The sequence below is a fragment of the Pelodiscus sinensis genome, chromosome 32 (assembly GCF_052426305.1).
Source record: "Pelodiscus sinensis isolate ZL-2025 chromosome 32, ASM5242630v1, whole genome shotgun sequence".
Classification (NCBI taxonomy): domain Eukaryota; kingdom Metazoa; phylum Chordata; order Testudines; family Trionychidae; genus Pelodiscus; species Pelodiscus sinensis.
The window spans coordinates 694651-722343 of NC_143083.1; the positions used below are offsets into that span (position 1 = coordinate 694651).

Below are 27693 nucleotides of genomic sequence, written 5' to 3' on the forward strand. Positions count from 1 at the left end.
AGAGGAGCCGGCGGAGGGGGCTTTACGTGCCGGGGCTGCCTGTGTCCTGGGGCGCCAGGTGCCGGAGGGACTGGCCCTGCGGGGCCGCGGCGGCTGACGCCCGGCAGCGAAGGAGGCGGGCCTGGGGGCGGCCCGAGCGGGGTGGGCGGCTCCGAGGCCAGCCGGAGCGGGCGCTCCAGTCCGTGGGCTCCGAGCGCTGCCCGGCTCCTCCGCCCGCGGCTGCGGCCATGGAGCTCGTGGGGGCCCTGCAGCTCGGGGAGCTGGCGGCCGCCTTCGCCCGGGTGCCCGTCTTCCCGCTCCTCGACCTGGGCTACTTCATCGTCTCCATCCTCTACCTGAAGTACGAGCCAGGTGAGTGCAGGACGCGTCCCTGGGCGGGCAGAGCCCAGCGCCGCAGCCAGCCGGGCCCCGCTTCCCAGGGAGCCCCCGAGCGGCGGCTGGGGGCTGCCTCCGCCCCTCTGCTAGGAGCCCGGGGTCTCACCCGCCCGCAAGCCCCGCTCTGCTAGGAGCCCGGGGTCTCACCCGCCCGCAAGCCCCGCTCTGCTAGGAGCCCGGGGTCTCACCCGCCCGCAAGCCCCGCTCTGCTAGGAGCCCGGGGTCTCACCCGCCCGCAAGCCCCGCTCACGTTGGCCCCACGGGAGCTGGGGTCCCCTGCGCCATCCCCCCAAGCACCGCACCCCGGCCGCCCCGTCGACTGGCCTGCCACCCGCGTGCCCTTTGGGCGCCGCCGCCGCACAGGAGCAGCGCGGGGCCGGGCTATATAAGGCCGTGGACAAGCAGGTGTGGTAAAGTGATCGCCGTCTTCAGAAAATAGCCGCGGTCACTCGGGCTGGGGGAAGGGCGGCGAGGGGCGCTAGGCTGCCCTCGGGCAGGGAGAGCGGGGAAAATCACCGGCAGAGGAGCAGCGCTAGACGGGTCCCCCTAGCACAGTGTTTCCCAATTTTATTTAGCCTCGGATCCCTTTTAAACTCGGAAGAATTTTGCGGAACCCCTACTAATTGTCTGCTATATGGAGCTGAAAAAGTAGACCCCAAATAAGTAAGGGTGATAATAAACAAATGCTAAACAAGGTCACCAGATCAACAGTTAGTTTAACTGCACATATTTAAAAACAAGAATCACATCGTATTACTTGTTATTTTTGTAATCATAAAATGTGATTGTAATGGAATTTTCTCACGCAACCCTTATTTTCACTTCCCGGAACCCTGGGGTTCTGCAGAACACCATTTGGAAAACACTGCTCAGCACATGCCAGCCCTCCCAAGGCAGCTACCCACCATGCCTGGAAACAGCAAACTGGAATAAAGACTCCAGGAAACACTGGGCATGCAGTAGACCCCAGGATCCATAACATAACTATGCCCCGGGAGAGATTGAAAATGAGAACATTTCTGCATCACTGTCCACAATATGAAGTGTATGACTGAAACACCCTTTCGTGATCAAAATAGTAACAGATTCTGCCAACACAAAACAAGGAAGAAAAACTTAACAGCACTGGGAGAAAGGAAAGACATGGCACCACACTTTGTAGTATCCGATCACTGAATCAGGTCTGGACAATAACTCCATATAGGGCTAAAAGACAGTGAAACTCTGACCTAGAGCAGTGGTCCCCAACCTTTCAGGGCTGCTGGGCACCCGGGGGCAGGGCCGCTCACGCGCCAGGTGTCTGGGGACGGGGCCACTCACGCGCCGCGTGCCCAGAGGCGGGGCCGTTCATGTGCCACGCACCCAGGGCCGGCACCGTGCATGTGCCATGCGCCCGGGGCAGGAGCCGCCCATGAGCTGTGCGTCCAGAGCTGGCATTGCACATTTGCCACGCGCCCACGAGCGGGGCCACCCAAGCGCCACACGCCCAAGGCTGGCACCGTGCATGCGCTGCACACCGGGGCAGGGCTGGCCCAGATCATTCGGCGGGCACACATAAATGCCCCAGCGGGCGCCACGGCGCCCACGGGCACCACGTTGGGGACCACTGACCTAGAGAGATACTGGTTAGACTGTGGTAAGTGGGACACATTCAGGGTGCATCTAGACTGGCAAGATTTTGCGCAAAAGCAGCTGCTTTTACGCAAAATCTTGCCATCTGTTTACACTGGCTGCAAGTATTTGTGCAAGAACGCTGACTTAGTACTGTACAAAATCAGTGGTTCTTGCGCAAATACTCCGACGCTCCCGCTCAGGGATAAGCCCTCTTGCGCAAGTATTCTTGCGCAAGAGGGCCAGTGTAGACAGCCAAGTTAATTTCTTGCACAAGAAAGCCCAATGGCTAAAATGGCCATTGGAGCTTTCTTGCACAAAAGAGCGTCTACACTGGCACGGATGCTTTTGCGCAAAAGCAAATCTTTTGCGCAAAGGCACGTGCCAGTATAGACGCTCTCTTGCGCAAATACTTTTAACGGAAAAACTTTTCTGTTAGAAGTATTTGTGCAAAATCATGCCAGTCTAGATGCAGCCTCAGTGTTCCCATGGTTTAACTTGGGCAAGATTTGTGTAGTTTTGTCATGCCAAGAAAGATCTTGAACATGGGAGCTGAGGGTCTCCACTATGTGGGACATGCAAGAATTGTAGAGGTGTTATGTTTATAAGAAGCACAAGGGATCTTTTTCAGGAGAAAAGGCAATACACCATGTTCACTGAAAATACAAAATGAAAAGAGCACATGCATTCACACATACACAGGTCCTGCAGATGGTGCATAGTTACCAGTCTGTCACGGCTCAAGTCAGTCTTACTGGCCTGGCAAGACTGACTGAGTGAGGAATCAGGTTCTTGCAATTCAAGGTCCCTCTGAGTCTTGGCTTTCGGGACTGAACCCAGAGTCCTAATGGCAGGAGGGTCCCACTTTATACATGTCAATTTCCATTTGAATCTGTGGGTTTTGCAGTGTCATGATGAAATTATCCATCCTTAAAAGGTGTTAATCTGTGTTTTCCAGAGTTAGAATCATAGAATCATAGAGCTGGAAGAGACCTCAGAAGGTCATCAAGTCCAGCCCCCTGCTCTAGGCAGGACAAATCCCAACTAAATAAACTCAGCCAGGGATTTGTCAAGCCGAGACTTAAACACCTCTAGGGATGGAGCTTCCATCACCTCCCTAGGTAACCCATTCCAGTGCTTCACCACCCTCCTAGTGAAACAGTTTTTCCTAATATCCAACCTAGACCTCCCCCACTGTAACTTGAGACCATTGCTCCTTGTTCTGCCATCTGTCACTACTGAGAACAGCCTTTCCCCAGCCTCTTTGGAACCTCCCTTCAGGTAGTTGAAGGTTGCTTCCAAATCCCCCCTCACTCTTCGCTTCTGCAGACTAAACAAACCCAGATCCCTCAGTCTCTCCTCATAGGTCATGTGCTCCAGCCCCCTAATCATTTTGGTTGCCCTCTGCTGGACCCTCTCCAATGCGTCCACATCCTTTTTGTAGTGGGGTCCCAGAACTGTACACAATATTCCAGATGTGGCCTCACTAGAGCCGAATAAAAGGGCATAATCACTTCTCTGGATCTGTTGGCAATGCTCTTCCGAATGCATCCTAATATGCCATTAGCTTTCTTGGCTACAAGGGCGCACTGTTGACTCCTTTCATAGAATCATAGGACTGGAAGGGACCTCAAGAGGTCATCGAGTCCAGCCCCCCGCCCTCAAGGCAGGACCAAGCTCCGTCTACACCATCCCTGACAGATGTCTATCTAACCTGTTCTTAAATATCTCCAGAGAGGGAGATTCCATCACCTCCCTTGGCAATTTATTCCAATATTTGACCACCCTGACAGTTAGGAATTTTTTCCTAATGGCCAATCTAAACCTCCCCTGCTGCACTTTAAGTCCATTACTCCTTGTCCTGTCCTCAGAAACCAAGAGGAACAAATTTTCTCCTTCCTCCTTGTGACACCCTTTTAGATATTTTGAAAACTGCTATCATGTCCCCTCTTAATCTTCTTTTTTCCAAACTAAACAAGCCCAGTTCATGAAGCCTGGCTTCATAGGTCATGTTCTCTAGACCTTTAATCATTCTTGTCGCTCTTCTCTGTACCTTTTCCAATTTCTCCACATCTTTCTTGAAATGTGGCGCCCAGAACTGGACACAGTACTCCAGCTGAGGCCTAACTAGTGCAGAGTAGAGCGGCAGAATGACGTCACGAGTTTTGCTTACAACACACCTGTTGATACAACCTAGAATCATATTTGCTTTTTTTGCAACAGCATCACACTGTTGACTCATATTCAACTTGTGGTCCACTATGACCCCTAGATCCCTTTCCGCCATGCTCCTTCCTAGACAGTTGCTTCCCATCTTGTATGTATGGAACTGATTGTTCCTTCCTAAGTGGAGCACTTTGCATTTCTCTTTATTAAACCTCATCCTGTTTACCTCTGACCATTTCTCTAACTTGCTAAGGTCATTTTGAATTATGTCCCTATCCTCCAAAGAAGTCGAAACCCCACCCAGTTTGGTGTCATCTGCAAACTTAATAAGCGTACTCTCTATCCCAATATCTACATCATTGATGACGATATTGAACAGTACGGGTCCCAAAACAGACCCTTGCGGAACTCCACTTGTTATCCCTTTCCAGCAGGATTTAGCACCGTTAACAACAACTCTCTGACTACGATTATCCAGCCAATTATGCACCCACCTTATCGTGGCCCTATCTAAGTTATATTTGCCTAGTTTATCAATAAGAATATCATGCGAGACCGTATCAAATGCCTTACTAAAGTCTAGGTATATGACATCCACCGCTTCTCCCTTATCCACAAGGCTCGTTATCCTATCAAAGAAAGCTATCAGATTAGTTTGGCATGACTTGTTCTTCACAAACCCATGCTGGCTATTCCCTATCACTTTATTACCTTCCAAGTGTTTGCATATGATTTCCTTAATTACCTGCTCCATTATCTTCCCTGGGACAGACGTTAAACTGACCGGTCTGTAGTTTCCTGGGTTGTTCTTATTCCCCTTTTTATAGATGGGCACAATATTTGCCCTTTTCCAGTCTTCTGGAATCTCCCCTGTCTGCCATGATTTTTCAAAGATCATAGCTAAAGGCTCAGATACCTCCTCTATCAGCTCCTTGAGTATCCTGGGATGCATTTCATCAGGACCTGGTGACTTGCTGACATCTAACTTTCCTAAGTGATTTTTAACTTGTTCTTTGTGTATCCTATCTTCTAAACTTACCCTCTCTCTGCTTGTATTCACTACGTTAGGCACACCTCCAGACTTCTCGGTGAAGACCAAAACAAAGAAGTCATTGAGCATCTCCACCATTTCCAAGTTCCCTGTTACTGCTTCTCCCTCCTCACTAAGCAGTGGGCCTACCCTGTCCTTGGTCTTCCTCTTGCTTTTAATGTATTTATAAAAGGTCTTCTTGTTTCCCTTTATGCCTGTAGCTAGTTTGATCTCATTTTGTGCCTTTGCCTTTCTAATCTTGCCCCTGCATTCCCGTGTTGCTTGCCTATATTCATCCTTTGTTATTTGTCCTAGTTTCCATTTTTTTATAGGACTCCTTTTTTATTTTGAGATCATGCAAGATCTCCTTGTTAAGCCAAGCTGGTCTTTTGCCATATTTTCTATCTTTCCTACACAGCGGAATTGTTTGCTTTTGGGCCCTTAACAACGTCCCTTTGAAATACTTCCAACTCTCCTCAGTTGTTTTTCCCTTCAGTCTTGCTTCCCATGGGACCTTACCTACAAGTTCTCTGAGCTTATCAAAATCTGCCTTCCTGAAATCCATTACCTCAATTGTGCTGGTCTCCCTTCTACCTTTCCTTAAGATCATGAACTCTGTTATTTCATGATCACTGTCCCCTATACTGTCTTCCACTTTCAAGTTCTCAGCTAGTTCCTCCCTATTTGTTAAAACCAAATCCTGAACAGCTTCTCCTCTGGTAGCTTTTTCAACCTTCTGAAACAGAAAGTTGTCTCCAATGCAGTCCAGAAACTTATTGGATAGCCTGTGCCTCGCTGTGTTAGTTTCCCAACATATGTCTGGATAGTTGAAGTCCCCCATCACCACCAAATCTTGGGCTTTGGATAGTTTTGTTAATTGTTTAAAAAAGGCCTCATCCACCTCTTCCACCTGGCTAGGTGGCCTGTAGTAGACTCCTAGCATGATATCACCCTCATTTTTTACCCCTTTTAGCTTAACCAAAGTTATCCTTTGATAGTGATTGTCTCTCACTCTTGGGGGTCTCTGCCTGTCTCCAAAATTCTGTCAATGCTGCTAATTTAATTCAGCCTCAGACACAATGGCTGTTTCCTGGTTATCTTCAAGATTCCCGCTTCTTGATCACCTGGGCCTTTGTGATGTCTTTCAGACTTACGTGCATCCTCCACTCACACCACACAATTGTGCAGAGTTTCAGACAAGCCTAATAGTTACTAAAGGAACAGCACAACGAAAGGAATCTTGCACAACTTAGTTTGTGGTAATGCTAACAGGGAGCAAGGCCTTATGGTAAACTTTGTCTAATTAAGAGAGGTTACAATAAGAAGCATACAGAACTTATAAGCAAGTCATTATACATCAAATCATTATGTATCATACTTATAGTCTCGTAACCAGTACTAAAATGTACAGAGGGTCGGGTAGTCAGGAGACTCAGGACTGAGGTAATACTAAATGATCACTGATATGGCTGCATAACCCTGTTCTGAGCAGGCAGTTCATGCAGCTAACTGTGTTATCTCTACCAGTTGTTGTGACCTCTGTGATGGCCCCTCATGTCTTATGAAAATTGGCTTATGAATATGAATAAGCATAACTCAAAGATGCTTCATGCAAAACAGGGCATGTAACATCAATCTTAGAACTACAGTCTGCTGGGTCTGTATAGTCTATTTTTGTGCGTGTATCATTCTTGTCTGTGAAGTTATAAATATGAAGCATGGATCAGTTTATAATTCTAAATGTGCTAATGACGCTTATCATTGATGACCCTCAAAACCTAATGGCTTTGTGATCAACTCAATGATCCATGAACAGCCTTGTTTGTCTTGTGGACTTAAATCAGTGATGGGGAAACATTTTTGTTGGGGCGGAGGGACTGCTGACCCACATTAAAATCATTTGGGAGATGCATAGAAATGAGACGCAAACAAGAATAAAACAAAACCCCACATCCTCACTGACATGACCTCCAGCTGAGAAGGAGCAAGACACTCCCCACATTCCCTTGGCACACCAGAACCTAGTGGGGCCCAGGCTAGTACATTTTGTGTGCGCCAGCCCTGTGGGGAAGCAGCAGGGGAAGTGCCATTGTGGTCTCCCCAATGCTGGGGTGGGAAGCCCTGAATCTTGGGGGCTGGATCCAGGCAAGCCGGGGGCCAGATCCAGGAAAGTCTTAGGTTCCCCGCCTCTGGCCTAAACTGTGGTTGAACCTGGTTTTCTGTAGGGATGGGAGATGCCAGACAAAGCAATGGGAAGCTATGAGCCTTTGTTTTCAGGTAGCTTTTGAAACTGCCTGGCACACCCTAAGAGGAATCAAAAGAACTAAACAATGTATAGAGCCAAATCAGAGTAAAAGGTCAAGTTTGAGTTGAAGCTTTTACCTGAAATAAAAACAGCTGTTTAGTGTAATAATTTACGTAAGAACATAAGAACCAAAGGTCCATCTAGCCCAGTATCCTGTCTTTCAACAGTGGCCAATGCCAGAGTGAATGAACAGAACAGATAATTATCATGAGTAGTGCTGTGGCACCTTAAAGACTAACGAAACAAACCAAATTGGATTGGAGAAGGGCAGACAGAATGGGATCAGACCAAAAAGGTGCCTAGAGATAACCCACCAGCTTCGCAGAACTAAACAAGACAGTGCAGGCACCTGTCCGGCTCGATTTGGAACAGTGGCTGCCTGATGAAAGAAGAGTAAAGACTTGGGGTTTTGGCCAAAACTGCTGTGAGATTATATGCACCTGGAAGCTTGTGGAAATATACTAAAAAAGGAGATGGCATGTACAGTAGTATTCAACCAGAGTGGGTTTTGACTAACGAAAGGGACAAGGTTGCCCTTTCAATAAGCAGAGGGAAGAGTATATCGCAAGGTCCAGTGTGCTGCAGGAGCAACCCTTGGAACTACAAACTGTGGCATGTTGGGAGAACTTCCTGCTTCCTGACTGAGCTGGGAGCATACAGGCTGCAAGCAGAGAGGAGGCTGCTGATCCTGCTCTGTGTTCTTTACAGAATAAAGCCTGTTCCTGATGGATCCAGAGTGGATCTGGTGTGAGGTGTACACATGCTGACACAATGCAGAGCACACAAAGGAGCCTCAGGCCTAGTCTCCCAGAGTTGTGTAAAAGATCACAAAGCTTCCCCTATGATGAATAACCTTATACTGGGCTAGTGAACAGGAGGGGCTACAGTTTTTAGCTATTATAGTGGACACTAGCTCAGGGCTACTCAACTTTGGAAGCACTTGGGGGCCACAGGAATACTCACAGCACATGCCGAGTGCTGCAACTTAAGCATGGTTGTATATAAATGCAAATATATATATGTAGTTTTGTTCATATTGATGGGCATGAATATAAAGATTAAGGCAAGACTACACAACACGCAGGCCCCTGATATTAATAAAATGTAATATTTACCTGATTTCCACCCATATGACAGTCCAGGAATTTAATTACTAAAACACATATCAACAGAAGACCATTATAATGACTGCTTTTTTGTTTTGGCTCCCACCCGCGGGCCATGTGTTGAGCCCCACGTAAACCCAAACCACACCACAAGCCACAAACAGATGGGCCGTGGGCCACATGTGGCCCACAGGCCGCGTGTTGAGTAGCCCGGCTCTAGCTCATCTGAGAAAGTAGGTTTTGCCCACAAAAGCTCATGCTACTATATATATATATATATATATATATATATATATATATATATATATATATATATATGTCTGTTAATCTCTAATACACTCGAGCATTATTTTGAAATAACAAGGTGAGTGTCCACACAGCAAGCCCGTTATTTCAAAATTATTTCGTATAATAGGTTTGTGTGGATGGTCCAGCTGTGCTTATTTTGAAGTAATTGGCCTCCAGGGCTTCTCATAGCTGCCCTGGTGGCCACTCTGTCCACATCCATCAAAACTCTAGTTTCCCTTCCTCTGCAGCCTTTAAAGGTGCAGACAGAAGGGAGAAGGCTTGTGGTCTGCCAGCCCTGTGCCAAATTCCAGACCCCTGCACTGTCTTCTCTGCTGCGATGGCAGCCCCAAGTGCACCCTTCCTATTTATATAGCCAGAGGCTCAGTGGTTGGGGGTCGGGATGGGGATGTGGGTGCTATCAGTGGCCCCCCACGCACAGTCGGGGAAGCCCAGGGCAGTAAAGCCAGTGATGATGGGATCCATATCACCCAGGATGATGCCCCTGCACAGCAGGGTGGTGTTGATGGCCCTCATTGCCTGTAAAAACATAGGAACATAGAATCACAGGATTGCCAGAGCCCTCAGGAGTTCCCTGAGCCCAAGCCCCTTCCCACAGCAGGACCAAGCCGAACTGCCCCATCCCTGGGAGGGCTTTGTGAAGGTGGGATTGCAAAACCTCCAGGGAGGGAGATTCCACTCCTCCTTCCCAAGGGAATCCCATGTCAGCAGTTCACTGCCCTCCTGGGACAATAGCAAGAAAATCATACCTGCATGAGCATGGCCCCGATGGTTTATCTCCCTACGTCAAACTGGTTCCCGATGGAGAGGTAGCTGTTCGCTATGGCGAGCTTCCAGATAGCGATGGCAGCTCACTTCTGGAGGGGGATGGCAGGTCTCAGGCGGGTGTCCTGTCATTGGACAGCAGGGGCGAGCCACTCACGGAGCTCCATGAAAGTATCCTTCTGCATGAGAAAGTTCATAGAATAGAATCATAGAATTCCAGGGCGGCAGAGACCTCAGAAGGTCATCAGGTCCAGCCCCCTGCCCAAAGCAGGACCAAGCCCAACTAAATCAACCCAGCCAGGGCTTTGTCAAGCTGGGACTTAAAAACCTCTAGGGATGGAGATTCCACCACCTCCCTAGGGAGCCCATCCCAGTAGTTCACCACCTTCCTAGAGAAATAGTTTTTCCTAATATCCAAGTTCTGGATCCGCTGGGCAGCCATCACTGCCGTAGCTCTGCACTCAAAAAATGAGGAGCACAGGATCTGCTGAAATAGCTCCCTGATATCGGCAGAGCCTCGGCTACACTTTACTTTCCCTTTCGAAAGGATGCGTGATTGGCACGGTGCCAGAGTGTGAGTATGCAAATGAAGCCTGGGATATTTAAATCCCGGGCTCATTTGCACTTCCCAAGTGCATGATTTGCATCCCTCTGTCGGCAGAGGGATGCAGTGTGTGAGCGTCTGAGGGACTGTGATGCATGAGGAGCACTTAGGTCTGGGTGAGGGGACCTTCATTCCAGGTTGGTTGTCGTCCTCAAGCAGTGCCACGAGGGCAGCCTGCAAAAACAGCGCCAGGAGGTGCAGCAGGTCCGGTTCCACGGAGTGTGCTGTGGTGTCTGCAAGGGCGACCAGAGCCTGCCGGTGTGGTATTTGCTGTCCCTCGAGGAGGTGGGCAAAGGGGAAGAGGAGTCTGAAACATGACTGTAGAGAGGAGCCCCGTTAAGCACGAGCCTCAGCTAGTCTCAAGAAGCAGCTACAGTCCTGATTAAGGATGTTAAATATCAGTTAATTTACTAGTCGAGAAGTCGATGGAATTTTCCCACAGGGGCTCTTGTGCATTTCAAAGGAGGAATGCAAAACTCCACATGCAGCCTGGAGTTGCATGTAAGATTTTCAGTAAATTTGAATTAAGGGTTTCATAAAACTATACAAATGTAGAGCCAGAAGGGACCTCAATAAGGCATTGAATCCAGCACCCTGCACTGAGGCAGTATGAAGTAAATCTAGACCATCCTTGGGTATGTCTACACTACCCTCCTAATTCGAACTAGGAGGGTAATGTAGGCATACCGCACTTGCAAATGACTTGATTTGAATTTCCCGGGCTTCATTTGCATGAAGCCGGCCGGCGCCATTTTTAAATGCCGGCAGTTCGAACCCCGTGCCGCGCGGCTACACGCGGCACGGAGTAGCTAGTTCGGATTACATGGAATGAGGAGTACAGCTAGTTCGGATTAGGAAGCCTAATCTGAACTAGCTACTCCGTGCCGCGTGTAGCCGCGCGGCACAGGGTTCGAACTGCCGGCATTTAAAAATGGCGCCGGCCGGCTTCATGCAAATGAAGCCCAGGAAATTCAAATCCTGGGCTTCATTTGCAAGTGCGGTATGCCTACATTACCCTCCTAGTTCGAATTAGGAGGGTAGTGTAGACATACCCCTTGACAGGTATTTGTCCAACCTATTCTTTAAGACCCCCCCATGATGGGGATTCCATGACATCCCTTGGAAGCCCTTTCCAGATCTTCACTATCCTTATACAGGTTGAAACTCTCTTAACCAGGATTCTCTGGTCCGTCAACATGCATGGTCTGGCACGGACGTTGCAGGATCAGAGTCCCCGTGGAAGGCCAATGGCAAGGATCCCTGCGGGGCCAGCAGGGCAATAGGCTTCCCATAGCGAGCTGATGGTGGGGCCACCCAGTGTGGGGTAGCAGGTCTGCCGAGTGGGGTTGGGAGACGTGCATGGCTGCCCTGTGGGACTGGGAGCTGGAGGTCCTGGACGTCCCTGTCCGTGGGGCAGGGAGCCGCTGTGTGCGGCTGCCTGGTGGGACCCAGAGTCCCAGCGCGGCACACGTGGACCTTCCCGAGAGGACCTTGTGTTCCAGCGCGATGTGCACAGCTGTTCAGTGGGACCCGGAGCTACGGCAGCGATGGCTGCCCAGTGGATCAGTAGGATAGTGGGGCCAGCAGGAGCTGAGGTGCCAGTCAGGAGGACAGTGGCTGGGTGGAGGGGCCGGCAGCAGTGGTCTAGAAATGACCTTCTCTTGTCTGGCAAAATCCCTCATCCAGGTCCAGTCAGGTCCCGAGGGTGCCAGACCCAGTAGGTCCAACCTGTAGCTGGACAGTTGTTCATAATATCTAACCTAAATCTCCCTTGCTGCAGATTAAGACTATTTCTTAACCTATTAAGACTATTACAAAGATAGCTTCCCCAATTATCACCTCTAATACTATTAACTCACAGACATCTCCCCTTCCCCACCTCTAATATCATTAACTCACTGGCATTCACCTTCCTTTCCTCCCCCCCCCCGCATCCCCCTTCTGTTCTGAAATGTGATTTGTCCTTTTCATATTTGTTCATTTTTTTTAATTGTATCCTTTGGTATATATGGCTGTGACTATTTTCTTCCACTATTTGATCTGAGGAAGTGGGTCTGGCCCACGAAAGCTCATCATCTAATAAACCATCTTGTTAGTCTTTACAGTGCTGCACAGTCCTGTATTTTGTTTCAGCTACACCAGACTAACACGGCTACATTTCTATCACTATTACACATATCTCAGTGCACATTCTGCACTTGGATGGAAAAAATTCTACACGAAGATAGAAAAGATTAGCAGAAACATTCTTGAGGAGTGTTTGCATGCTGGATTCACTGGCCTGCTTACGCACCTCAGTGTTGGTGACTCTGATACTCAGAAGATTCCAAAGATTTGATGAAGACAACGCATAGGAAAGCTGTCGAGCCTCTTTTCCTGATGATTACATTTTGTTATAAATGGTTTGAGCAAGTTTTTATAATGTGTCTGAGAACTGTGAATGTTTTCTTAAAACACTATCTATATTGATAATATTGGAAGGACATTGGTGCAGATGTTAATTTAAATAATTTGTAATCTAAAGAGTCAATAAGCAGGAGATGGAAATATAATTATGGTAAGGGGTAGTTTAATGTTAATTAGTGCTATAAAAGAAGTAGCCTTATTAAATTGCAGGAGTGCTCCAAATGATATTGAAAAGCTATAGTTAGGTTCCAGGCTGAACTTCAGTCTATTGTCACTGGATTCATCACTCATCAATATATTATTTAGTCTTTCTGTGTGAGCAATTGTAGCATTGTCTAAGTGGTAAATGCATGCCTCATTGCTTAACCAATAATTTTCTTCTAAATAAAATTTGGCTTTATCATTCCAAGTGTCATTGAGTGGTCCTCTACTACATACATTTTCTGTACCAACCTAGAGGTTTGAGCCAGAAAACTAAGTTGTTTTTTATTACAGCCTTTCCTTTAACAACTTAATATTAATTGGAAACATTTCATAATAAAAATTACAAAGGGTTACACAGCTTGGTGTCATCCATAGATTTTATAAGAATACTCTCTTCTCTGTTATTCAGATAATTACTTAAAATATTGAATAGTACTGGACCAAAGTGCAGGATTCCTCTTGGTGCATATGCTGATGATTCCTTGTAAGGAAGAAAGTTGGAGTGTTGAAAATTCAGTCTACTTAATGAGATTTCTTACAGCTAGAGATAGGTTGAAAGGCCTCCATCAAAAATCACTAGTGGTCAGATCTCTGCAAGAACAAATACAGTAAAAAAAGAGGAAGGCTAGGAATGAAGGCAATCAAATTCAGATTGAGTGCCAAATTCATCTCATAGAGTTCTTCAAAGTTACTGGGAACAACTCTAATTTTTAATTCGGAGTAAAATGCTGGTCTGATCAAAACAGTACGATGCATGCTGGAACCTCTGGTTTCCACAGTGTCCCCTACATATCAGAAATGAAGGTGACTTAAATTGGACCTATTTCATATAAAGTAGGTGAAGCTCTTGGCCAGTTGCTAGTGTGGTTTTTAGTTAGACAAAGGCTGTGTCTAGGCTGGCCAGTTTTTCCGGAAAATCAGCCGCTTTTCCAGAAAAACTTGCCAGCTGTCTACACTGGCCGCTTGAATTTCCGCAAAAGCATTGACTTCCTACTGTAAGAAATCAGTGCTTCTTGCGGAAATACTATGCTGCTCTCATTCAGGCAAAAGTCCTTTTGCGCAAAAGGGCCAGTGTAGACAGCTCAGATTTGTTTTCCGCAAAAAAACCCCAATTGCGAAAATGGCGATCGGGGCTTTTTTTGCGGAAAAGTGTGTCTAGATTGGCACGGATGCTTTTCCGCAAAAAGTGCTTTCGTGGAAAAGCGTCCGTGCCAATCTAGACGCTCTTTTTCGAAAATGCTTTTAACGGAAAAACTTTTCCGTTAAAAGCATTTCTGGAAAATCATGCCAGTCTAGATATAGCCAACGTGTAATTCTCTGTATCCTAGAGCTCTCATATCTCTGGGAAAAGAAAAATAAAGAAAAAGAATGCATTTAACTCTCCCCTTTGTATCTGAATTATTGCAGGGATAAGTGCAGAAAAATAGTAGAAGAAGCCATTCCGTGGAGAGAGGAGAGGAAAGGAAAAGGATAAGGTGGAAAATAACAGTAGTTAGTTGAAGGGAAATAAATGCCGCCTTCCGGGGTCACTTCCTTGTTATTAAAAGATCCACCTCCAAATGTGTTGGTATAAATGCTTAATAAATAAGAAACAGTCCATGTCAGTGTGATTGTGACATTCTCTGATTCTGCTTTATTCAGTGTTAAGTAGATTGCTGCACTAGAGGATTTACAATATTATTTTATTATTATTATTTTATTTAGTCTCTGTAAACAGCTCTGTGGTTTTCTGTGTTTGGTCACTTTATTTATTTAAATAGGCAAACCAGGTAAAAGCCTGCTTGGGTTGCACAGCAGCACATATAGGCTGTCGCTGTGTTTCTAGGCTCATTCAGTCCACAGCTTTTCTAGCAGAGATTAGGGCGTGGGTAGTATATACTATTTGCACATGGTGTTATATGGGAGATGAGATCAGTATGTAAATTTCAAGGTTGACATTAACTTCTACAGAAACTGCCTAAAAAGCTAGCATAATAATTTTATTTTCACTGATTTTTCAGCTGTCCCAAACATATTTGTGAGAGTTTTCTCTTCATATCTCAGTAGTGTGGGCTTGGCATAATTTGGCAAAGGTATCCCTGCAGAAATATGTCTGTGGTGGTACTTTGGGGAAAAGGGAGGTTTTTTGATACACAAGAAGCAGCAGATTATTTTTAAAGTAAGGAGTTGACTGTTAGCACAATAGCAGCTATGCTTTATAGAGACACTTTATAGGGCAGCTGAAAGCTAGCACAAGAGAAGCAAAGAATCATATAACCCCTTTCTCTGTCTTAAAGCTTCAGAATCAACGTTTGTGTGTTAATTGGTTATTTTGCGATGAAGGAGCTGAGCAGGTGTTGTAGAGGTTCTACCGGGCTCCTAGGTCTCGGCTAATACACCAGGCAAAATAATGAGTTGTATTTTATTTTTAGATCGTGGCACAGCTATCAGTTTCAGAAACAGAATATCAGATTACTTTTGGTATCCACAGAGAGTAACAGCTGCACAAGGAGTTAACTCTTGGCCAGTTCATAGACTTCAACTATATCAAAGTCTGCTGAGGCCCACAAGTTGCGATCATATTTATAGTCACTTAATGCAATTAGTAGAGTTTCACTTAAAATCAGTGACAGAGAATTGAAGGGATTGAAATAGAAAAAAAAGCTTAGTTATGCCCTTTGGGTCCCTCTTGTTCTTTTATATATCCTAAGATGTTACCCATACCCTTAAGGGAAAATTCATCTATACGGTGCATCCTGCAATGCATTAAGATGATTACAACATCCAGTCTTATTAATTCTCTTCTCTCACAACTGTGCCTCAGGATCAAGTCCAACTCCATACTTTTGAAAGTCTGGCTAGAAAAAGGACTAACAAAAATTAAATGTATAATACAGGGATGATACCAAGGGTGCCATTTAGGGAGGGCAGTGGTAGATACAGCCCCTCCTGCCAAGACGCTGCGTACACTTCTTCCCCTCACCTTCAGGGTGCGAGAGGAAGCACACAGCTTGCGTCACTCCCTTCCCCCATCAGCAATGCCAGGGTTAGGGTTGGGTGGGCTATGGCCCATCCAGGCCCATGCATAGATATGCCCCTGCTTTTGCCCTCCCCCGCCCGCCCCCTGGCACCACCAAGGACTTCTTCACATGCAACTGAAGGAGGCCAGTGTAACAAATATCAGCTACTGCTGTCTCAGTTCCTTCTTTCATCAGCTATGCTCAAGCAGGGCCTCCAACAGGGAGCGGGGGGATAGCTGCTTCAGGGCCTGTCTATTGGCTGGTCAGTGATCCCTGACTTAAATGAGTTGGTGGGTCTTAGCCCAGTGCCCAGAGAACAGGTGTGGAAAGCACAGAAACCACGTCCATGACTGGCATCTTTCTTCAGAGTCTACTGGGCAATTCTCAATATTCATAGAGCTTGAACGATCCCCCTTTGGGACAGTCTCAATAGAGAGGCCAATAAGCGAATGAGTCCGAGCCTGAACTCTCCTCACATCTCTGTAGGCAGCCGTGGCCTCGCTGAATCAGAGCCGAGGTACACACAGGGCAGCTTGGAGCACTTCACCAGCGTGTAAGTCATGTAAACAAAACCAATCCCATCTCAACAGGGGTCTTGTGTCCGAAAAGAAACTTATTTATAATTTATTTGTCAGATAAACTGTATCTCTAAGTAGGCCTCAGAACCAAGTTGGTGGCTGCTATCTTTGGGTATGTCTACACTAGTTTGAACTAGGGGGGATAATGTAGTCATACGGAGTTGCAAATGAAGCCCGGGATTTGAATTTCCCGGGCTTCATTTGCATGATCCCGGCCGGCGCCATTTTTAAATGCCGGCTAGTTCGGACTGCGTGCTGCGCGACTACACACGGCACGAACTAGCTAGTTCGGAAGCCTAGTTCGGAAGCCTAATCCGAACTAGCTAGTTCGGAAGCCTAATCCGAACTAGCTAGTTCGTGCCGCGTGTAGCCGCGCGGCACGCAGTCCGAACTAGCCGGCATTTAAAAATGGCGCCGGCCGGGATCATGCAAATGAAGCCTGGGAAATTCAAATCCCGGGCTTCATTTGCAACTCCATATGACTACATTACCCCCCCCCCCCCAGTTCGAACTAGGGGGGTAGTGTAGACATACCCTTTCAGGGTAAACTAGGCTTTTTGTTCCATGCTGATGACAAATATGGGGACAAAAGACACCCAAGCAGACGGGATTGGGAATTTACACTGCGCTGTGACGGGGCGGTGGGGACTGCGGAGTCGAGCCCCGCACCCCGCTCTCGGGCGCCGGACGGTGCAGGTGCCGGGAAGCCCAAGCGGCTCTGCTGTGCCTGTTCGGTGGCGGCCGCCGGCGCAGGTGCAGGGGGTTCCCTGGTGGGTGCCCCAGGGGAGGGGCAGAGGGCCCGGAATGCATGCCCCAGCATCCCCAGAAAGGGGTGCCGGCTTCAAACAGCAGCTCCCAGCCGAGAGCAGGGGAGGAGGGAGGTAGCCGCTCTGGACCAGCCAGGACAAGACGGGACCAGACCGGACCCTACGGAGCACCGGAGCCGGCAACAGAGGATCGGCTCGCCAGGACGGGGTGAGGATAACCGCCGGACCTGGCTGAGACAGCCGGTGACCAGTCAGAGAGGAGGAAGCAGCCTAGGATGGGATCAGGGAGGACCCGGGGACCGGTGAGTTGCGGCTGTAGCTCCCCTGGTCGGGCAGGGCATCCACGATGCCTGTCCTTAGGGTCATGGGCTGGGACCTGGAGAGAGGGAGGGCCCAGGTCCCCCTCCACTCACGGCCGGCTCTCTCTTAGCGGGAGAACTAAGCCCCGAGTAGGGATAGATACGTGACATGCACCCTCCACACTCTACTTGCACCACCTTAAGCAGGTCATAACACTGTAAAAATCCTGTAGAAGTCTAGAGGAAGCCTCTCTACAGTTGGACTCAGTGTGAAAGGATGACTGCTTATAGCAGGAAAGCCCACGGCCCATCCACTCCACCAGGTCCCAACCCAGACCCATAGGAATTATCAAAGCCTCCAGCCCAAACACTTATTGAACTAACCTCAAATTATATTTTCTGACAGTTACTGCCTATTAGTCTGAAACTCCTTCAGTTTGAGGCAGGATCACTGACATAGCAGAGTCTCCTCAGTGTCTTAGTGGCCAATGGAATGAATCAATCTGATTTAAGTCCTTCCACTCCCATAGAAGAGGTGAGGTGAGGTGAGGTGGGGTGGGGTGGAAGCAAAAGCAAGAATCTGAGCCCCTGCTGCTAGAGAAGCCTTCACAAAAGTTGCTGCTACTCCTGACATAATTCGACCTCAGCCTTGTGTCCTCATGCAACAGCATCTCCCTTGTCCCTCCACTCTTCCTGATGGACCAGGAAGGGAACACTATGAACTGGAAGGCATGGGATGCGTAGTCCTAGGGATGGGGGTTCCACGACCACCACCCCCAAAAGAAGATGACGGGTGGTGGTGATCGGGGACGCCCTCCTAAGAGGGACTGAGCCATCCCTCTGCCGTCTGGACCTGGAATCTCGAGAGGTTTGCTGCTTACCAGGAGCCCAAATTCAGGATGTGACTGAGAGGCTTACCAAGATGATTAAACCTTCGGATCGCTACCCCTTCCTGCTTCTCCACGTGGGAACTAACGATACGGCCAAGAATGACCTTGAGCGGGTTACTGCGGATTATGTAACGCTGGGAAGAAGGATCCAAGAATTCGGAGCGCAAGTGGTGTTCTCATCCATCCTCCCTGTTGAAGGACTGATGGGCAGAATCCCCTGGGATGCTAACATGCAGGGGAAAGGAGTCCAGGAGAGCTGGCAGTATTTTAAAGAAGCCTTATTGAAGGCACAGAAAGAAACCATCCCGATGTGTAGCAAGAGAGGCAAACATGGTAGGAGACCGGATTGGCTTACAGGGGAAATCCTTGGTGAACTTAAGCACAAAAAGGAAGCTTACAAAAAGTGGAAACTTGGACAAATGACCAGGGAGGGGTTTAAATGAATAGCTCGAAAATGCTGGGGGGTTATCAGGAAGGCGAAAGCGCAAATGGAATTGCGACTGGCTAAGGATGAGAAGGATACAAGAAAGGTTTCTACAGGCATGTTAACAAGAAGAAAGTGACCAGAGAGGGTGTGCGGCCCCTACTGGATGAAGGAGGTAACCTAGTGACAGATGATGTGGGGAAAGCTGAAGTACTCAATGCTTTCTTTGCCTCTGTATTCACGGACAAGGTGGGCTCCCGGACTAATGCGCTAAGTGACGCAAGATGGGAAGAAGATGGACAGCCCTTGGTGGGTAAAGAACAAGTTAGGAACTATTTAGAAAAGCTAAACGTACACAAATCCATGGTCTGGACTTAATGCACCCGAGGGTACTGAGGGAGTTGGCAAATGTCATTGAGGAGCCTTTGGCCATTATCTTTGAAAAGTCGTGGAGATCGGGAGAAATCCCGGATGATTGGAAAAGGGCAAATGTAGTGCCCATCTTCAAAAAAGGGAAGAAGGATGGATCCAGGGAACTATAGGCCGGTCAGTCTTACCTTGGTCCCTGAAAAATCATGGAAGGGATCCTTAAGGAATCCATTTTGAGGCACTTGGAAGAGAGGAAAGAGATTAGGAATAGTCAGCATGGATTCACAAAGGGAAAGTCATGCCTGACCAATCTGATTAGCTTCTATGGTGAGGTAACTGGCTCTATGGATATGGGGAAGTCAATGGATGTGATATACCTTGACTTTAGGAAGGCTTTTGATACGGTCTCCCACAATATTCTTGCCAGCAAGTTAAGGGAATGTGGATTGGATAAACAGATGGTAAGATGGATAGAAAGTTGGCTAGAAGTTCGGGCCCAGCGGGTAGTGACCAACGGCTCGATGTCAGGATGGCGGTTGGTTTCTAGCTGAGTGCCCCAAGGTTTGGTTCTAGGACCGATTTTGTCCAATATCTTTATTAATGACCTGGATGAGGGGATGGATTGGACCATCAGCAAATTTGCAGATGACACTAAGCTAGGGGGAGAGGTAGATACGCTGGAGGGCAGAGATAGGGTCCAGAGTGACTTAGACAAATTGGAGGATTGGGCCACAAGAAATCTGATGAGGTTCAACAAAGACAAGTGCAGAGTCCTGCACTTGGGACGGAAGAATCCCAAGCATTGTTACAGGCTGGGGACCAACCAGCTAAGTAATAGTTCTGCAGAAAAGGACTTGGGGGTTACAGTGGATGAGAAGCTGGATATGAGTCAACAGTGTGCCCTTGTAGCCAAGAAGGCTAATGGCATATTAGGGTGCATTAAGAGGAGCATTGTCAGCAGATCCAGAAATGTCATTATTCCCCTTTATTCAGTTCTGGTTAGGTCACATCTGGAGTATTGTGTCCAGTTCTGGGCCCCCCACTACAAAAAGGATGTGGACGCATCGGAGAGGGTCCAGCGAAGGGCAACCAAAATGATTAGGGGGCTGGAGCATATGACCCATGAGGAGAGGCTGAGGGAGTTTGGTCTGTTTAGTCTGCAGAAGCAAAGAGTGAGGGGGGATTTGATAGCAACCTTCAACTTTCTGAAGGGGGGTTCCAAAGAGGATGGAGAGAGGCTGTTCTCAGTAGTGACAGATGGCAGAACAAGGAGCAATGGTCTCAAGTTGTGGTGGGAGAGGGCCAGGCTGGATATTAGGAAAAACTATTTCACTAGGAGCGTGGTAAAGCACTGGAATGGGTTCCCTAGGGAAGTAGTGGAGTCTCCATCCCTAGAGGTGTTTAAGTCTCGGCTTGACAAAACCCTGGGTGAGTTGATTTAGTTGGGATTGGTCCTGCCTAGAGCAGGGGGCTGGACTTGATGACTTCCTGAGGTCTTTTCCAGCTCTATGGTTCTATGATTCTATGATTCATAATAGTTTCCATCCTCAACAAACTGTAATAAAATTTGGCTCACTTTCTGTGGCACATACTTATCTCACAGCCTGTTGTAGGGGATTTACTTTAATTTTCAATGGAACACTACCTAGCATTTTTGCGCAACCCAAGTTCTTAGAAAATTACCTAGACATATGCACTGAAAGTCATTGGGTTACAGCTGCTGCTCTCAATTATCAGAAGTTAAAGCCTTTCCATGTCGTAATTTTATTTCACATACACTTGTTTAGTCATTCTCTGCCTAGATGATTAGTTATGATATTTGGGGATAATCCAATTGCTTCATCATTGTGTACCTACTAGGGGAATCTCTATTGATAAAATTATTTTTCTTTACATTAAGACTGTTCTCTGCCCTTTTTTGGATTGATAGCATGCAGTAAAAGTTCCTGGCAAGACAAAGCCTAAGGGTTGTGATTTGTTTGATTTTCTTAATTGGAATCTGTTTCACAGGAGCCGTTGAGATGTCCCATCGGAGTCCTGTTGCCTCCTGGTTTTGTGCTATGCTTCATTGCTTTGGAAGTTATATTCTTGCGGATTTGTTACTTGGGAACGCTCCTATTGATTATTTCAGCAATAACTCTAGTGTGCTCCTGGCCTCTGCAGTATGGTGAGTCTTTCACACTTTGGTAAAGCCTTGTGTGGAGGCAGGGGGTACCCACATTGTCCAATTTGGGTTAATTAGGAAAAGGAGGGGATTAAGTAAGGAGGAGTATGAAATAGTCTTTTGAATTTCTGGGCCTAGTTTCCAATTAATCTGATGACCTAACACAGTATTTCACAACCTTTTTTTTATAAAGTACCCTTTTAAAAAAATCATAAGTACCCCCAGCACCTACAATTTTCAGACACACAACGTTTTTTTCTACCATTGCAACACATTTGTTTAAACAACTTAATCATAGCCAGGATGATGATGACTTTTTTTGAGTGTAAAAAGTACAAAAATAATAAAATGCTGTAAAAATTCAGTTTTCTCCAAATTTCAGTTGTATTGACATACCCCCCCAGACTTCTCTCAAGTACCCCTAAAGGCACTCATATCACTGGTTGAGAAACACTGTCCTAACATATTAATGAGATGGGTCGAAGTTAACCTGAATCTAGACTTTTTCACTTCACAGATGCCCCAAAGTGTAGTCCAGCCTACAAAATCAGCACACACTGTACTGGCCCTGAAAAGAGTCTGTTCAGACTTTAGAGTGAGTGTGGAGTGCAATGGAGTGAGTACAAGCACTTTGGTGGAACATTGTGTACCCTTTTGTGTTGATCATGATGGCAGTATATGCAGAATTGAAAAGCCACGGAAAAGCTGAATTTCCTAGAAGCTATACCCAGCACTGCCTTTTCCATGACACACTTACTCAAAATAACAGCACAGACACTATTCTCTCACCATCTCCTACACAGTCGAGTTGGACAGGCTGCTTGAACTTTTCATGTTTTTTTTCCAGGTATTTGATTTTCTTCTGCCCCATGAACCTTTTCTACAAGTGTGTCAGCTTCCTGCCTGTCAAGCTTATCTTTGTGGCGATGAAAGAGGTTGTTAGAGTTCGTAAAATTGCTGTTGGGGTCCATCATGCTCACCACCATTATCACCATGGGTGGTTCATTATGGTGGTTACTGGATGGGTCAAAGGTAAATCCTGAGCTACTAGAACTAATGGGTTGGTACCTTCAGCTCCTGAAAAGAGGGAGAGGAAATTCTGGAAGTGCAGCAGTGGCACTGCAGCATGTCTCGGCATGGCTTGGTTAACTAAGGATGAAGTTAATGGGTTCCTAATTATGATGGTTAGCACAAACATTCTTTAATTTGCAGGACAGTTATGAATTGGGTCATCATTCCTGTCTTAATGATGGGGAATGGAGGCATGGAGAGCCCACATTAGGGGTGTGTCTAGACTACATGGCTCCATCGATGGAGCCATGTAGATTAGGCAGGATGGCAAAGGGAAGTGAAGCTGCGATTTAAATAATCGCCACTTCGTTTAAATCAAAATGGCTGCCGCACTGTACCGATCAGCTGATTGTCGACACAGCGTGGAAGTCTAGACAGGGATCTGCTGACCCCAGAACCCTTCATCGGCAGATCCTGAGGCATAAAGGATCTGCTGACGAAAGGTTCTGGGGTTGGCAGATCCCCATCTAGACTGCTGCGCTGCGCCGACAATCAGCTGATCGGCACAGCGTGGCGGCCATTTTGATTGAAATGAAGCAGCGATTATTTAAATCGCAGCTTCATTTCCCCTTTTCGAGTAAACTAATCTACGTGGCTCCATTGACGGAGCCATGTAGTTTAGACGTACCCTAGGAGTCAGTAGCAGATCTCAGGATAAAAGTCACAATCTCTTATTTCCATGTCCCATGCATGTACCCCCTAGACATGGTTCTTATTTATATATTTTTCAGGGAGTTTCTGTTTATGCCAAAAGGTTTAAATCCTTTTCCTTGGGGTTTTTCCTAACAGAGAGTATGTATTATGTTTCAGCCCTGCTGATTGAGGTGGGGATCAGATATCCCTCTCCTACATTACTCAACACTTTACAGAGCTGCACAAAAGTGTTTAGCTTTAGCTCCAGTGTTAGTTCTAGGATTACTTTTGTTTTTATCAGAAATGGGTCTTTATTCATCTTCAGACAATCCTGATTCCCATATAGTTGGTAGAAGTTGTGCTTTGCAGGACTCTTCTAGTTCGGTGATTTCACTACTTCACTTTCACTGTTTGTTAGGTTCTGGCATTGCCTTGGTGTCTAATTTTGAGCAGCTGTTGCGTGGAGTCTGGAAGCCAGAAACAAATGAAATTCTTCATATGTCCTTGTAAGTATCTAAACTAAATTCTCTTAGACCAAGAACATATCCGTGATCAGTGCCTCTTATTCTGTAAGGTTCTACTTAATATGTTGTATGAAATCATAGAATCATAGGGCTGGAAGAGACCTCTGGAGGTCATCGAGTCCAACGCTAACTAAATCATCCCAGCTAGGGCTTTGTCGAACTAGGACTTAAAAACCTCTAGGGATGGAGATTCTACCACCTCCTTAGATAACCCATTCCAGTACTTCACTACCCTCCTAGTGAAATAGTTTATCGTAATATCCAATGTAGATATCCTCCACTGCAACTTGTGATCATTGCTCCTTGTTCTGCCATCTGTCACTACTGAGAACAGCCTCTCTCCATCCTCTTTGGACTCTCCCTTCAGGAAGTTGAAGGCTGCTCTCAAATCCCCCCTCACTCTTCTCTTCTGCAGACTAAACAAACCCAAATCCCTCAGCCTCTCCTCATAAGTCATGTGCTCCAGTCCCCTAATCATTTTCATGTCACGCTGCTGGACCCTCTCCAATGCATCCATATCCTTTCTATACTGGGGGGCCCAGAACTTGATGCAGTACTCCAGATGTGGCTTTACCAGTGCTGAATAAAGGGGAATAATCACTTCTGTAGATCTGCTGGCAGCGCTCCTCATACTGCACCCTAATATGCTATTTGCCTTCTTAGCTACAAGGATACACTGTTGATTCATATCCAGCTTCTGTAAGCCAGCACTGGAATCCCCAGGTCCTTTTCTGCAGAACTGCCACTTAGCCAGTCGATCTCCAGCCTGTAACAGTTCTTGGGATTCTTCCATCCCAAGTGCAGGACTCTGTGTTTGTCCTTGTTGAACTTAATCAGATTTTTTTTGGCCCAATCCGCCAACTGGTCTAGGTCACTCTGGACCCTATCCCTACTTTCCAATGTATCTACCTCTTCCTCTAGCTTAGTGTCATATGCAAACTTGCTGAAGGGGCAATCCATCCCTTCATCTAGGTCATTAATAAAGATGTACTGCCAATCAAACATTGAGCTGTTGATCACTACCTGTTGAGCTCAATAATCTAGCCAGTTTTCTATTAATCTTAGAGCCCATTTATTCAATTCATGTTTCCTTAATTTCTGGGCTAGAATTGTGTGGGAGACTGTAACAAAAGCTTTGCTAAAGTCAAGGTACATCACATCCACCAACTTCCCCATATCCACAGAGCCAGTTACCTCATCATAGAAGGTAATCAGGTTAGTCAGGCATGACTTGCCCTTGGTGAATCCATGCTGACTATTCCTGGTCACTTTCTTCTCTTCCAAGTGCTTCAAAATAAATTCCTTGACGATCCCCTCCATAATTTTTTCAGGGACTGAGGTGAGGCTGACTGGTCTGTAGTTCCTTGGATTGTCCATCTTTCCTTATGTAAAGATGGGCACTACATTTGCCTTTTTCCAATCGTCTGGAACCTCCCCTGATCTCCACGAGTTTTCAAAGATAATGACCAATGGCTCTACAATGACATCTGTCAAATCCCTCAACACTCTTGGATGCATTAAATCCCACCCATGGATGTGTGTTTCACTTTTCTAAATAGTTCTTAACTTGTTCTTTCTCCACCGAGGGCTGCCCGTCTCCCTCCCATAATGTGTTGCTTAGTATAGTAGTCTGGGAATTGACCTTGTCTGTGAAGACAGAAAGTAATGTGGTGAAGGAATGTCTGGGGTAATGCCCCTGGGGTGGGGCGGGGTCTTGCAATACAGGGAGAAAGGCTTACCTGCCCTACTAGGGGCTTGAACCCTGGACCCTCAGATTAAGTCTGATGCTCTACTGAATGAGATAGCCAGGCTCACACAATAAAACAGCCTCACTTCCTTTGTAGCCCAACAAAAGCCAGTCTGTATGGAGCAATCCTCTTCACCCTGCAGCAGACTCATTGGCTCCCCATCGCTAAAGCCAACCTCATCTTCTTCTTCACCATGTTTATGATTGTTTGCAAGGTAAGTTTACAGCACGTGCTGGTAATGAGTCTACAGACCCAAAGGAAAGAAGGGGTGTGTACTGCCTCAGGAGTATATAATTAAGTTGGGGAGCCATATCACCACTTGAGTAGAGAGTCAGGGTGGGGAGAGACATAGCACCATGGGAAACAAAGACAGGTTGGGGTGGGTGATATCTCTGTAGGGGTAGGGAGTGAAGCTGGCAGTGGCAGATTTCCAGAGTTACAGAGATAGCATCTTCTGGGAGGCATATCACCATATGGTTGCGGAGCCAGGTGTGTGGGGAGCAGTATTGTCAGGGGTAAGGAGTCAGGTTGGAGGAGTTAATCAATGTAATGCAAAATCCTCTCTTCTGGGATGCCACTTTACATTGTTGTTTCGTTAGATTCTATCCAGTGTTCTCTGGCCGAACACACAAACATTTCCATGCAGGTGCTGCAGTTCTGTCCAGTGGGTGTGGGCAGTGTGAGTTTCCCCTCTGTTAAGTTTAAAGAGGAATTGGCCTGAAATGTTGAAAATGGCATTTTTGGCAGGGACAGTTAGCAATGAGTAAGGCAACTCCCATCAGCTTGTGTTCAAGAGAAGCCCTAGGACAAGCTCTTGCGCTAGGTGTGGGTGACCCTTCTAGGCTGTTATTGAAAGGCCTGGGTGTTCAGACTACAGTTAGTGAAGAAGCTGGAGCTTGAATTTTACCAGTCTGCCAGACAATATGAGAGACTAAGGTTCCAGCACTGAAGAGCCAAATTAATATCAATGAGCAATATTGGCTACAAAGGTTCAGGGAGTTAGGGGCAGGAATATTCCTGACCAGCTAGTATTTAACAGATGATCTGTAACTTCCTATCTCTTCTGTTGCATGGCAGGTTTTCATGACTGCAACTCACTCGCACACCTCGCCATTCTCTCCAATAGAAGGCTTCATCTGTCCAGTATTCTTTGGCTCTGTTTCTAGTGGGCACAACAATCATGATTATGACAACTCAGAGAGTTCCCATGACACGTCCCCTCCTCCTGCTCCTGCAAAATCTAAGGAGGAGCTGAACGAAGGCACACGGAAACGGAAAGCAAAAAAGGCTGAATAAGTGGGGTCAGATACGCACGGTGAACAAGCCAAAGATAAACCCCACAGAGCTGCAGTGACATAATCTCCAAGCCACCTGTGATCTCACATACCATCCGATCCTTCTTCCTGAGACTTCTAAAGAGAGAGAGAGAAATGAAAGCCAGGACACTGCCAGATGGATCCCTAAATTTCATTGATGCACCTCACCCTGCTGCTAGTGATAATGATCTTTGTCTCTACGTCTAATCTCCTGTTTTAAGGGGGGTTAAATTTGTGCCAGGCTGAGGTTTGGGTTCAAGTTCCCAGCCCACCAGCAATCATGGCACAGCATTTTGTTAGTATAAAATCCCTACTGCCCTCCTTAAAAAGCAAATGAAATACTTAGAAACAACTGAATATGGAAACTGGCTTTTTTAGCACAAGAGCAAATTATCTCCTGTGAAGCTGAGCTAATGGATTTCAGCTCCCATACTTGCAAAGTACCCTATGATGTAGGGCTTCAAATTAACATGCCTTATTTTCTATGCATGATGGGCCTGGCCATGTGCCGCTTGAGTAATTACATTCTTCTCATCTAAATTCCCCCTGCAATTCTTACATGCTATAACTTCTTTACTGCCTTAGCTTAAGGCTTACATGTGCTTTGAAGCTGTAAAGTGTTATATGTGTTTTCTATTCCTCCTGTTATTATCTTACTCGGTCGGTTAGTGCACTTTGCTGTTAACACTGTCAACAATGTTGTGCCCCACCTGAGTGCTGACTGCATTTCACTGGGGAGGTGAAATGATCCCTAGAGTTTGGATACTGTTTGGTTGTAAACTGCTTTGGAATCCTGGGGGATAAAGGCACAATGTAAATGATTATATATTACTATTTATTATTACTAAGGTACCAAATTATCGGCACTGAAATTGGCTTTTATGGAGAACTCTGAATCTGCATGTACACAGTTGGGCACATTTGAGAAAGGTCTTAGGCCCACAAAAATACTCTAGTTGCTTCCAGAGTAGGCTGGAGGGTGGACTCAGTTCTCTCACTGCTGGGAGTGGCATTTCCTTTTTTCTAAAATTAA

At 46.7% G+C, this 27693-nt stretch overlaps 1 protein-coding gene and 1 long non-coding RNA gene across 3 annotated transcripts in view; one reads left to right on the top strand and one right to left on the bottom strand.

Moving 5' to 3' along the window:
* On the top strand, positions 1 to 27484 carry TMEM38A (transmembrane protein 38A). Of its 2 annotated transcripts, none has more exons than XM_075903353.2 (6): positions 1 to 351; positions 21215 to 21371; positions 22216 to 22400; positions 23491 to 23578; positions 25441 to 25558; positions 26422 to 27484. In XM_075903353.2, exons 1-6 carry the CDS (start codon positions 228 to 230, stop codon positions 26638 to 26640), a joined length of 891 nt encoding a protein of 296 aa, XP_075759468.2. In that variant the 5' UTR covers positions 1 to 227; the 3' UTR covers positions 26641 to 27484. The 2 variants fall into 2 exon arrangements, with proteins under 2 accessions (XP_075759468.2, XP_075759469.1); XM_075903354.2 differs by having other exon boundaries at positions 3 to 340.
* The window catches only part of LOC106731982 (uncharacterized), a 104326-nt gene continuing 85529 nt past the window's right edge, over positions 8897 to 27693 (bottom strand). Inside the window, exons 3-4 of the long non-coding RNA XR_012896755.2 lie at positions 9649 to 9843; positions 8897 to 9418 (exon numbers count right to left, since the gene is read on the bottom strand). This is a non-coding gene — a long non-coding RNA (uncharacterized LOC106731982). The remainder of the gene's footprint in view (positions 9419 to 9648; positions 9844 to 27693) is intronic.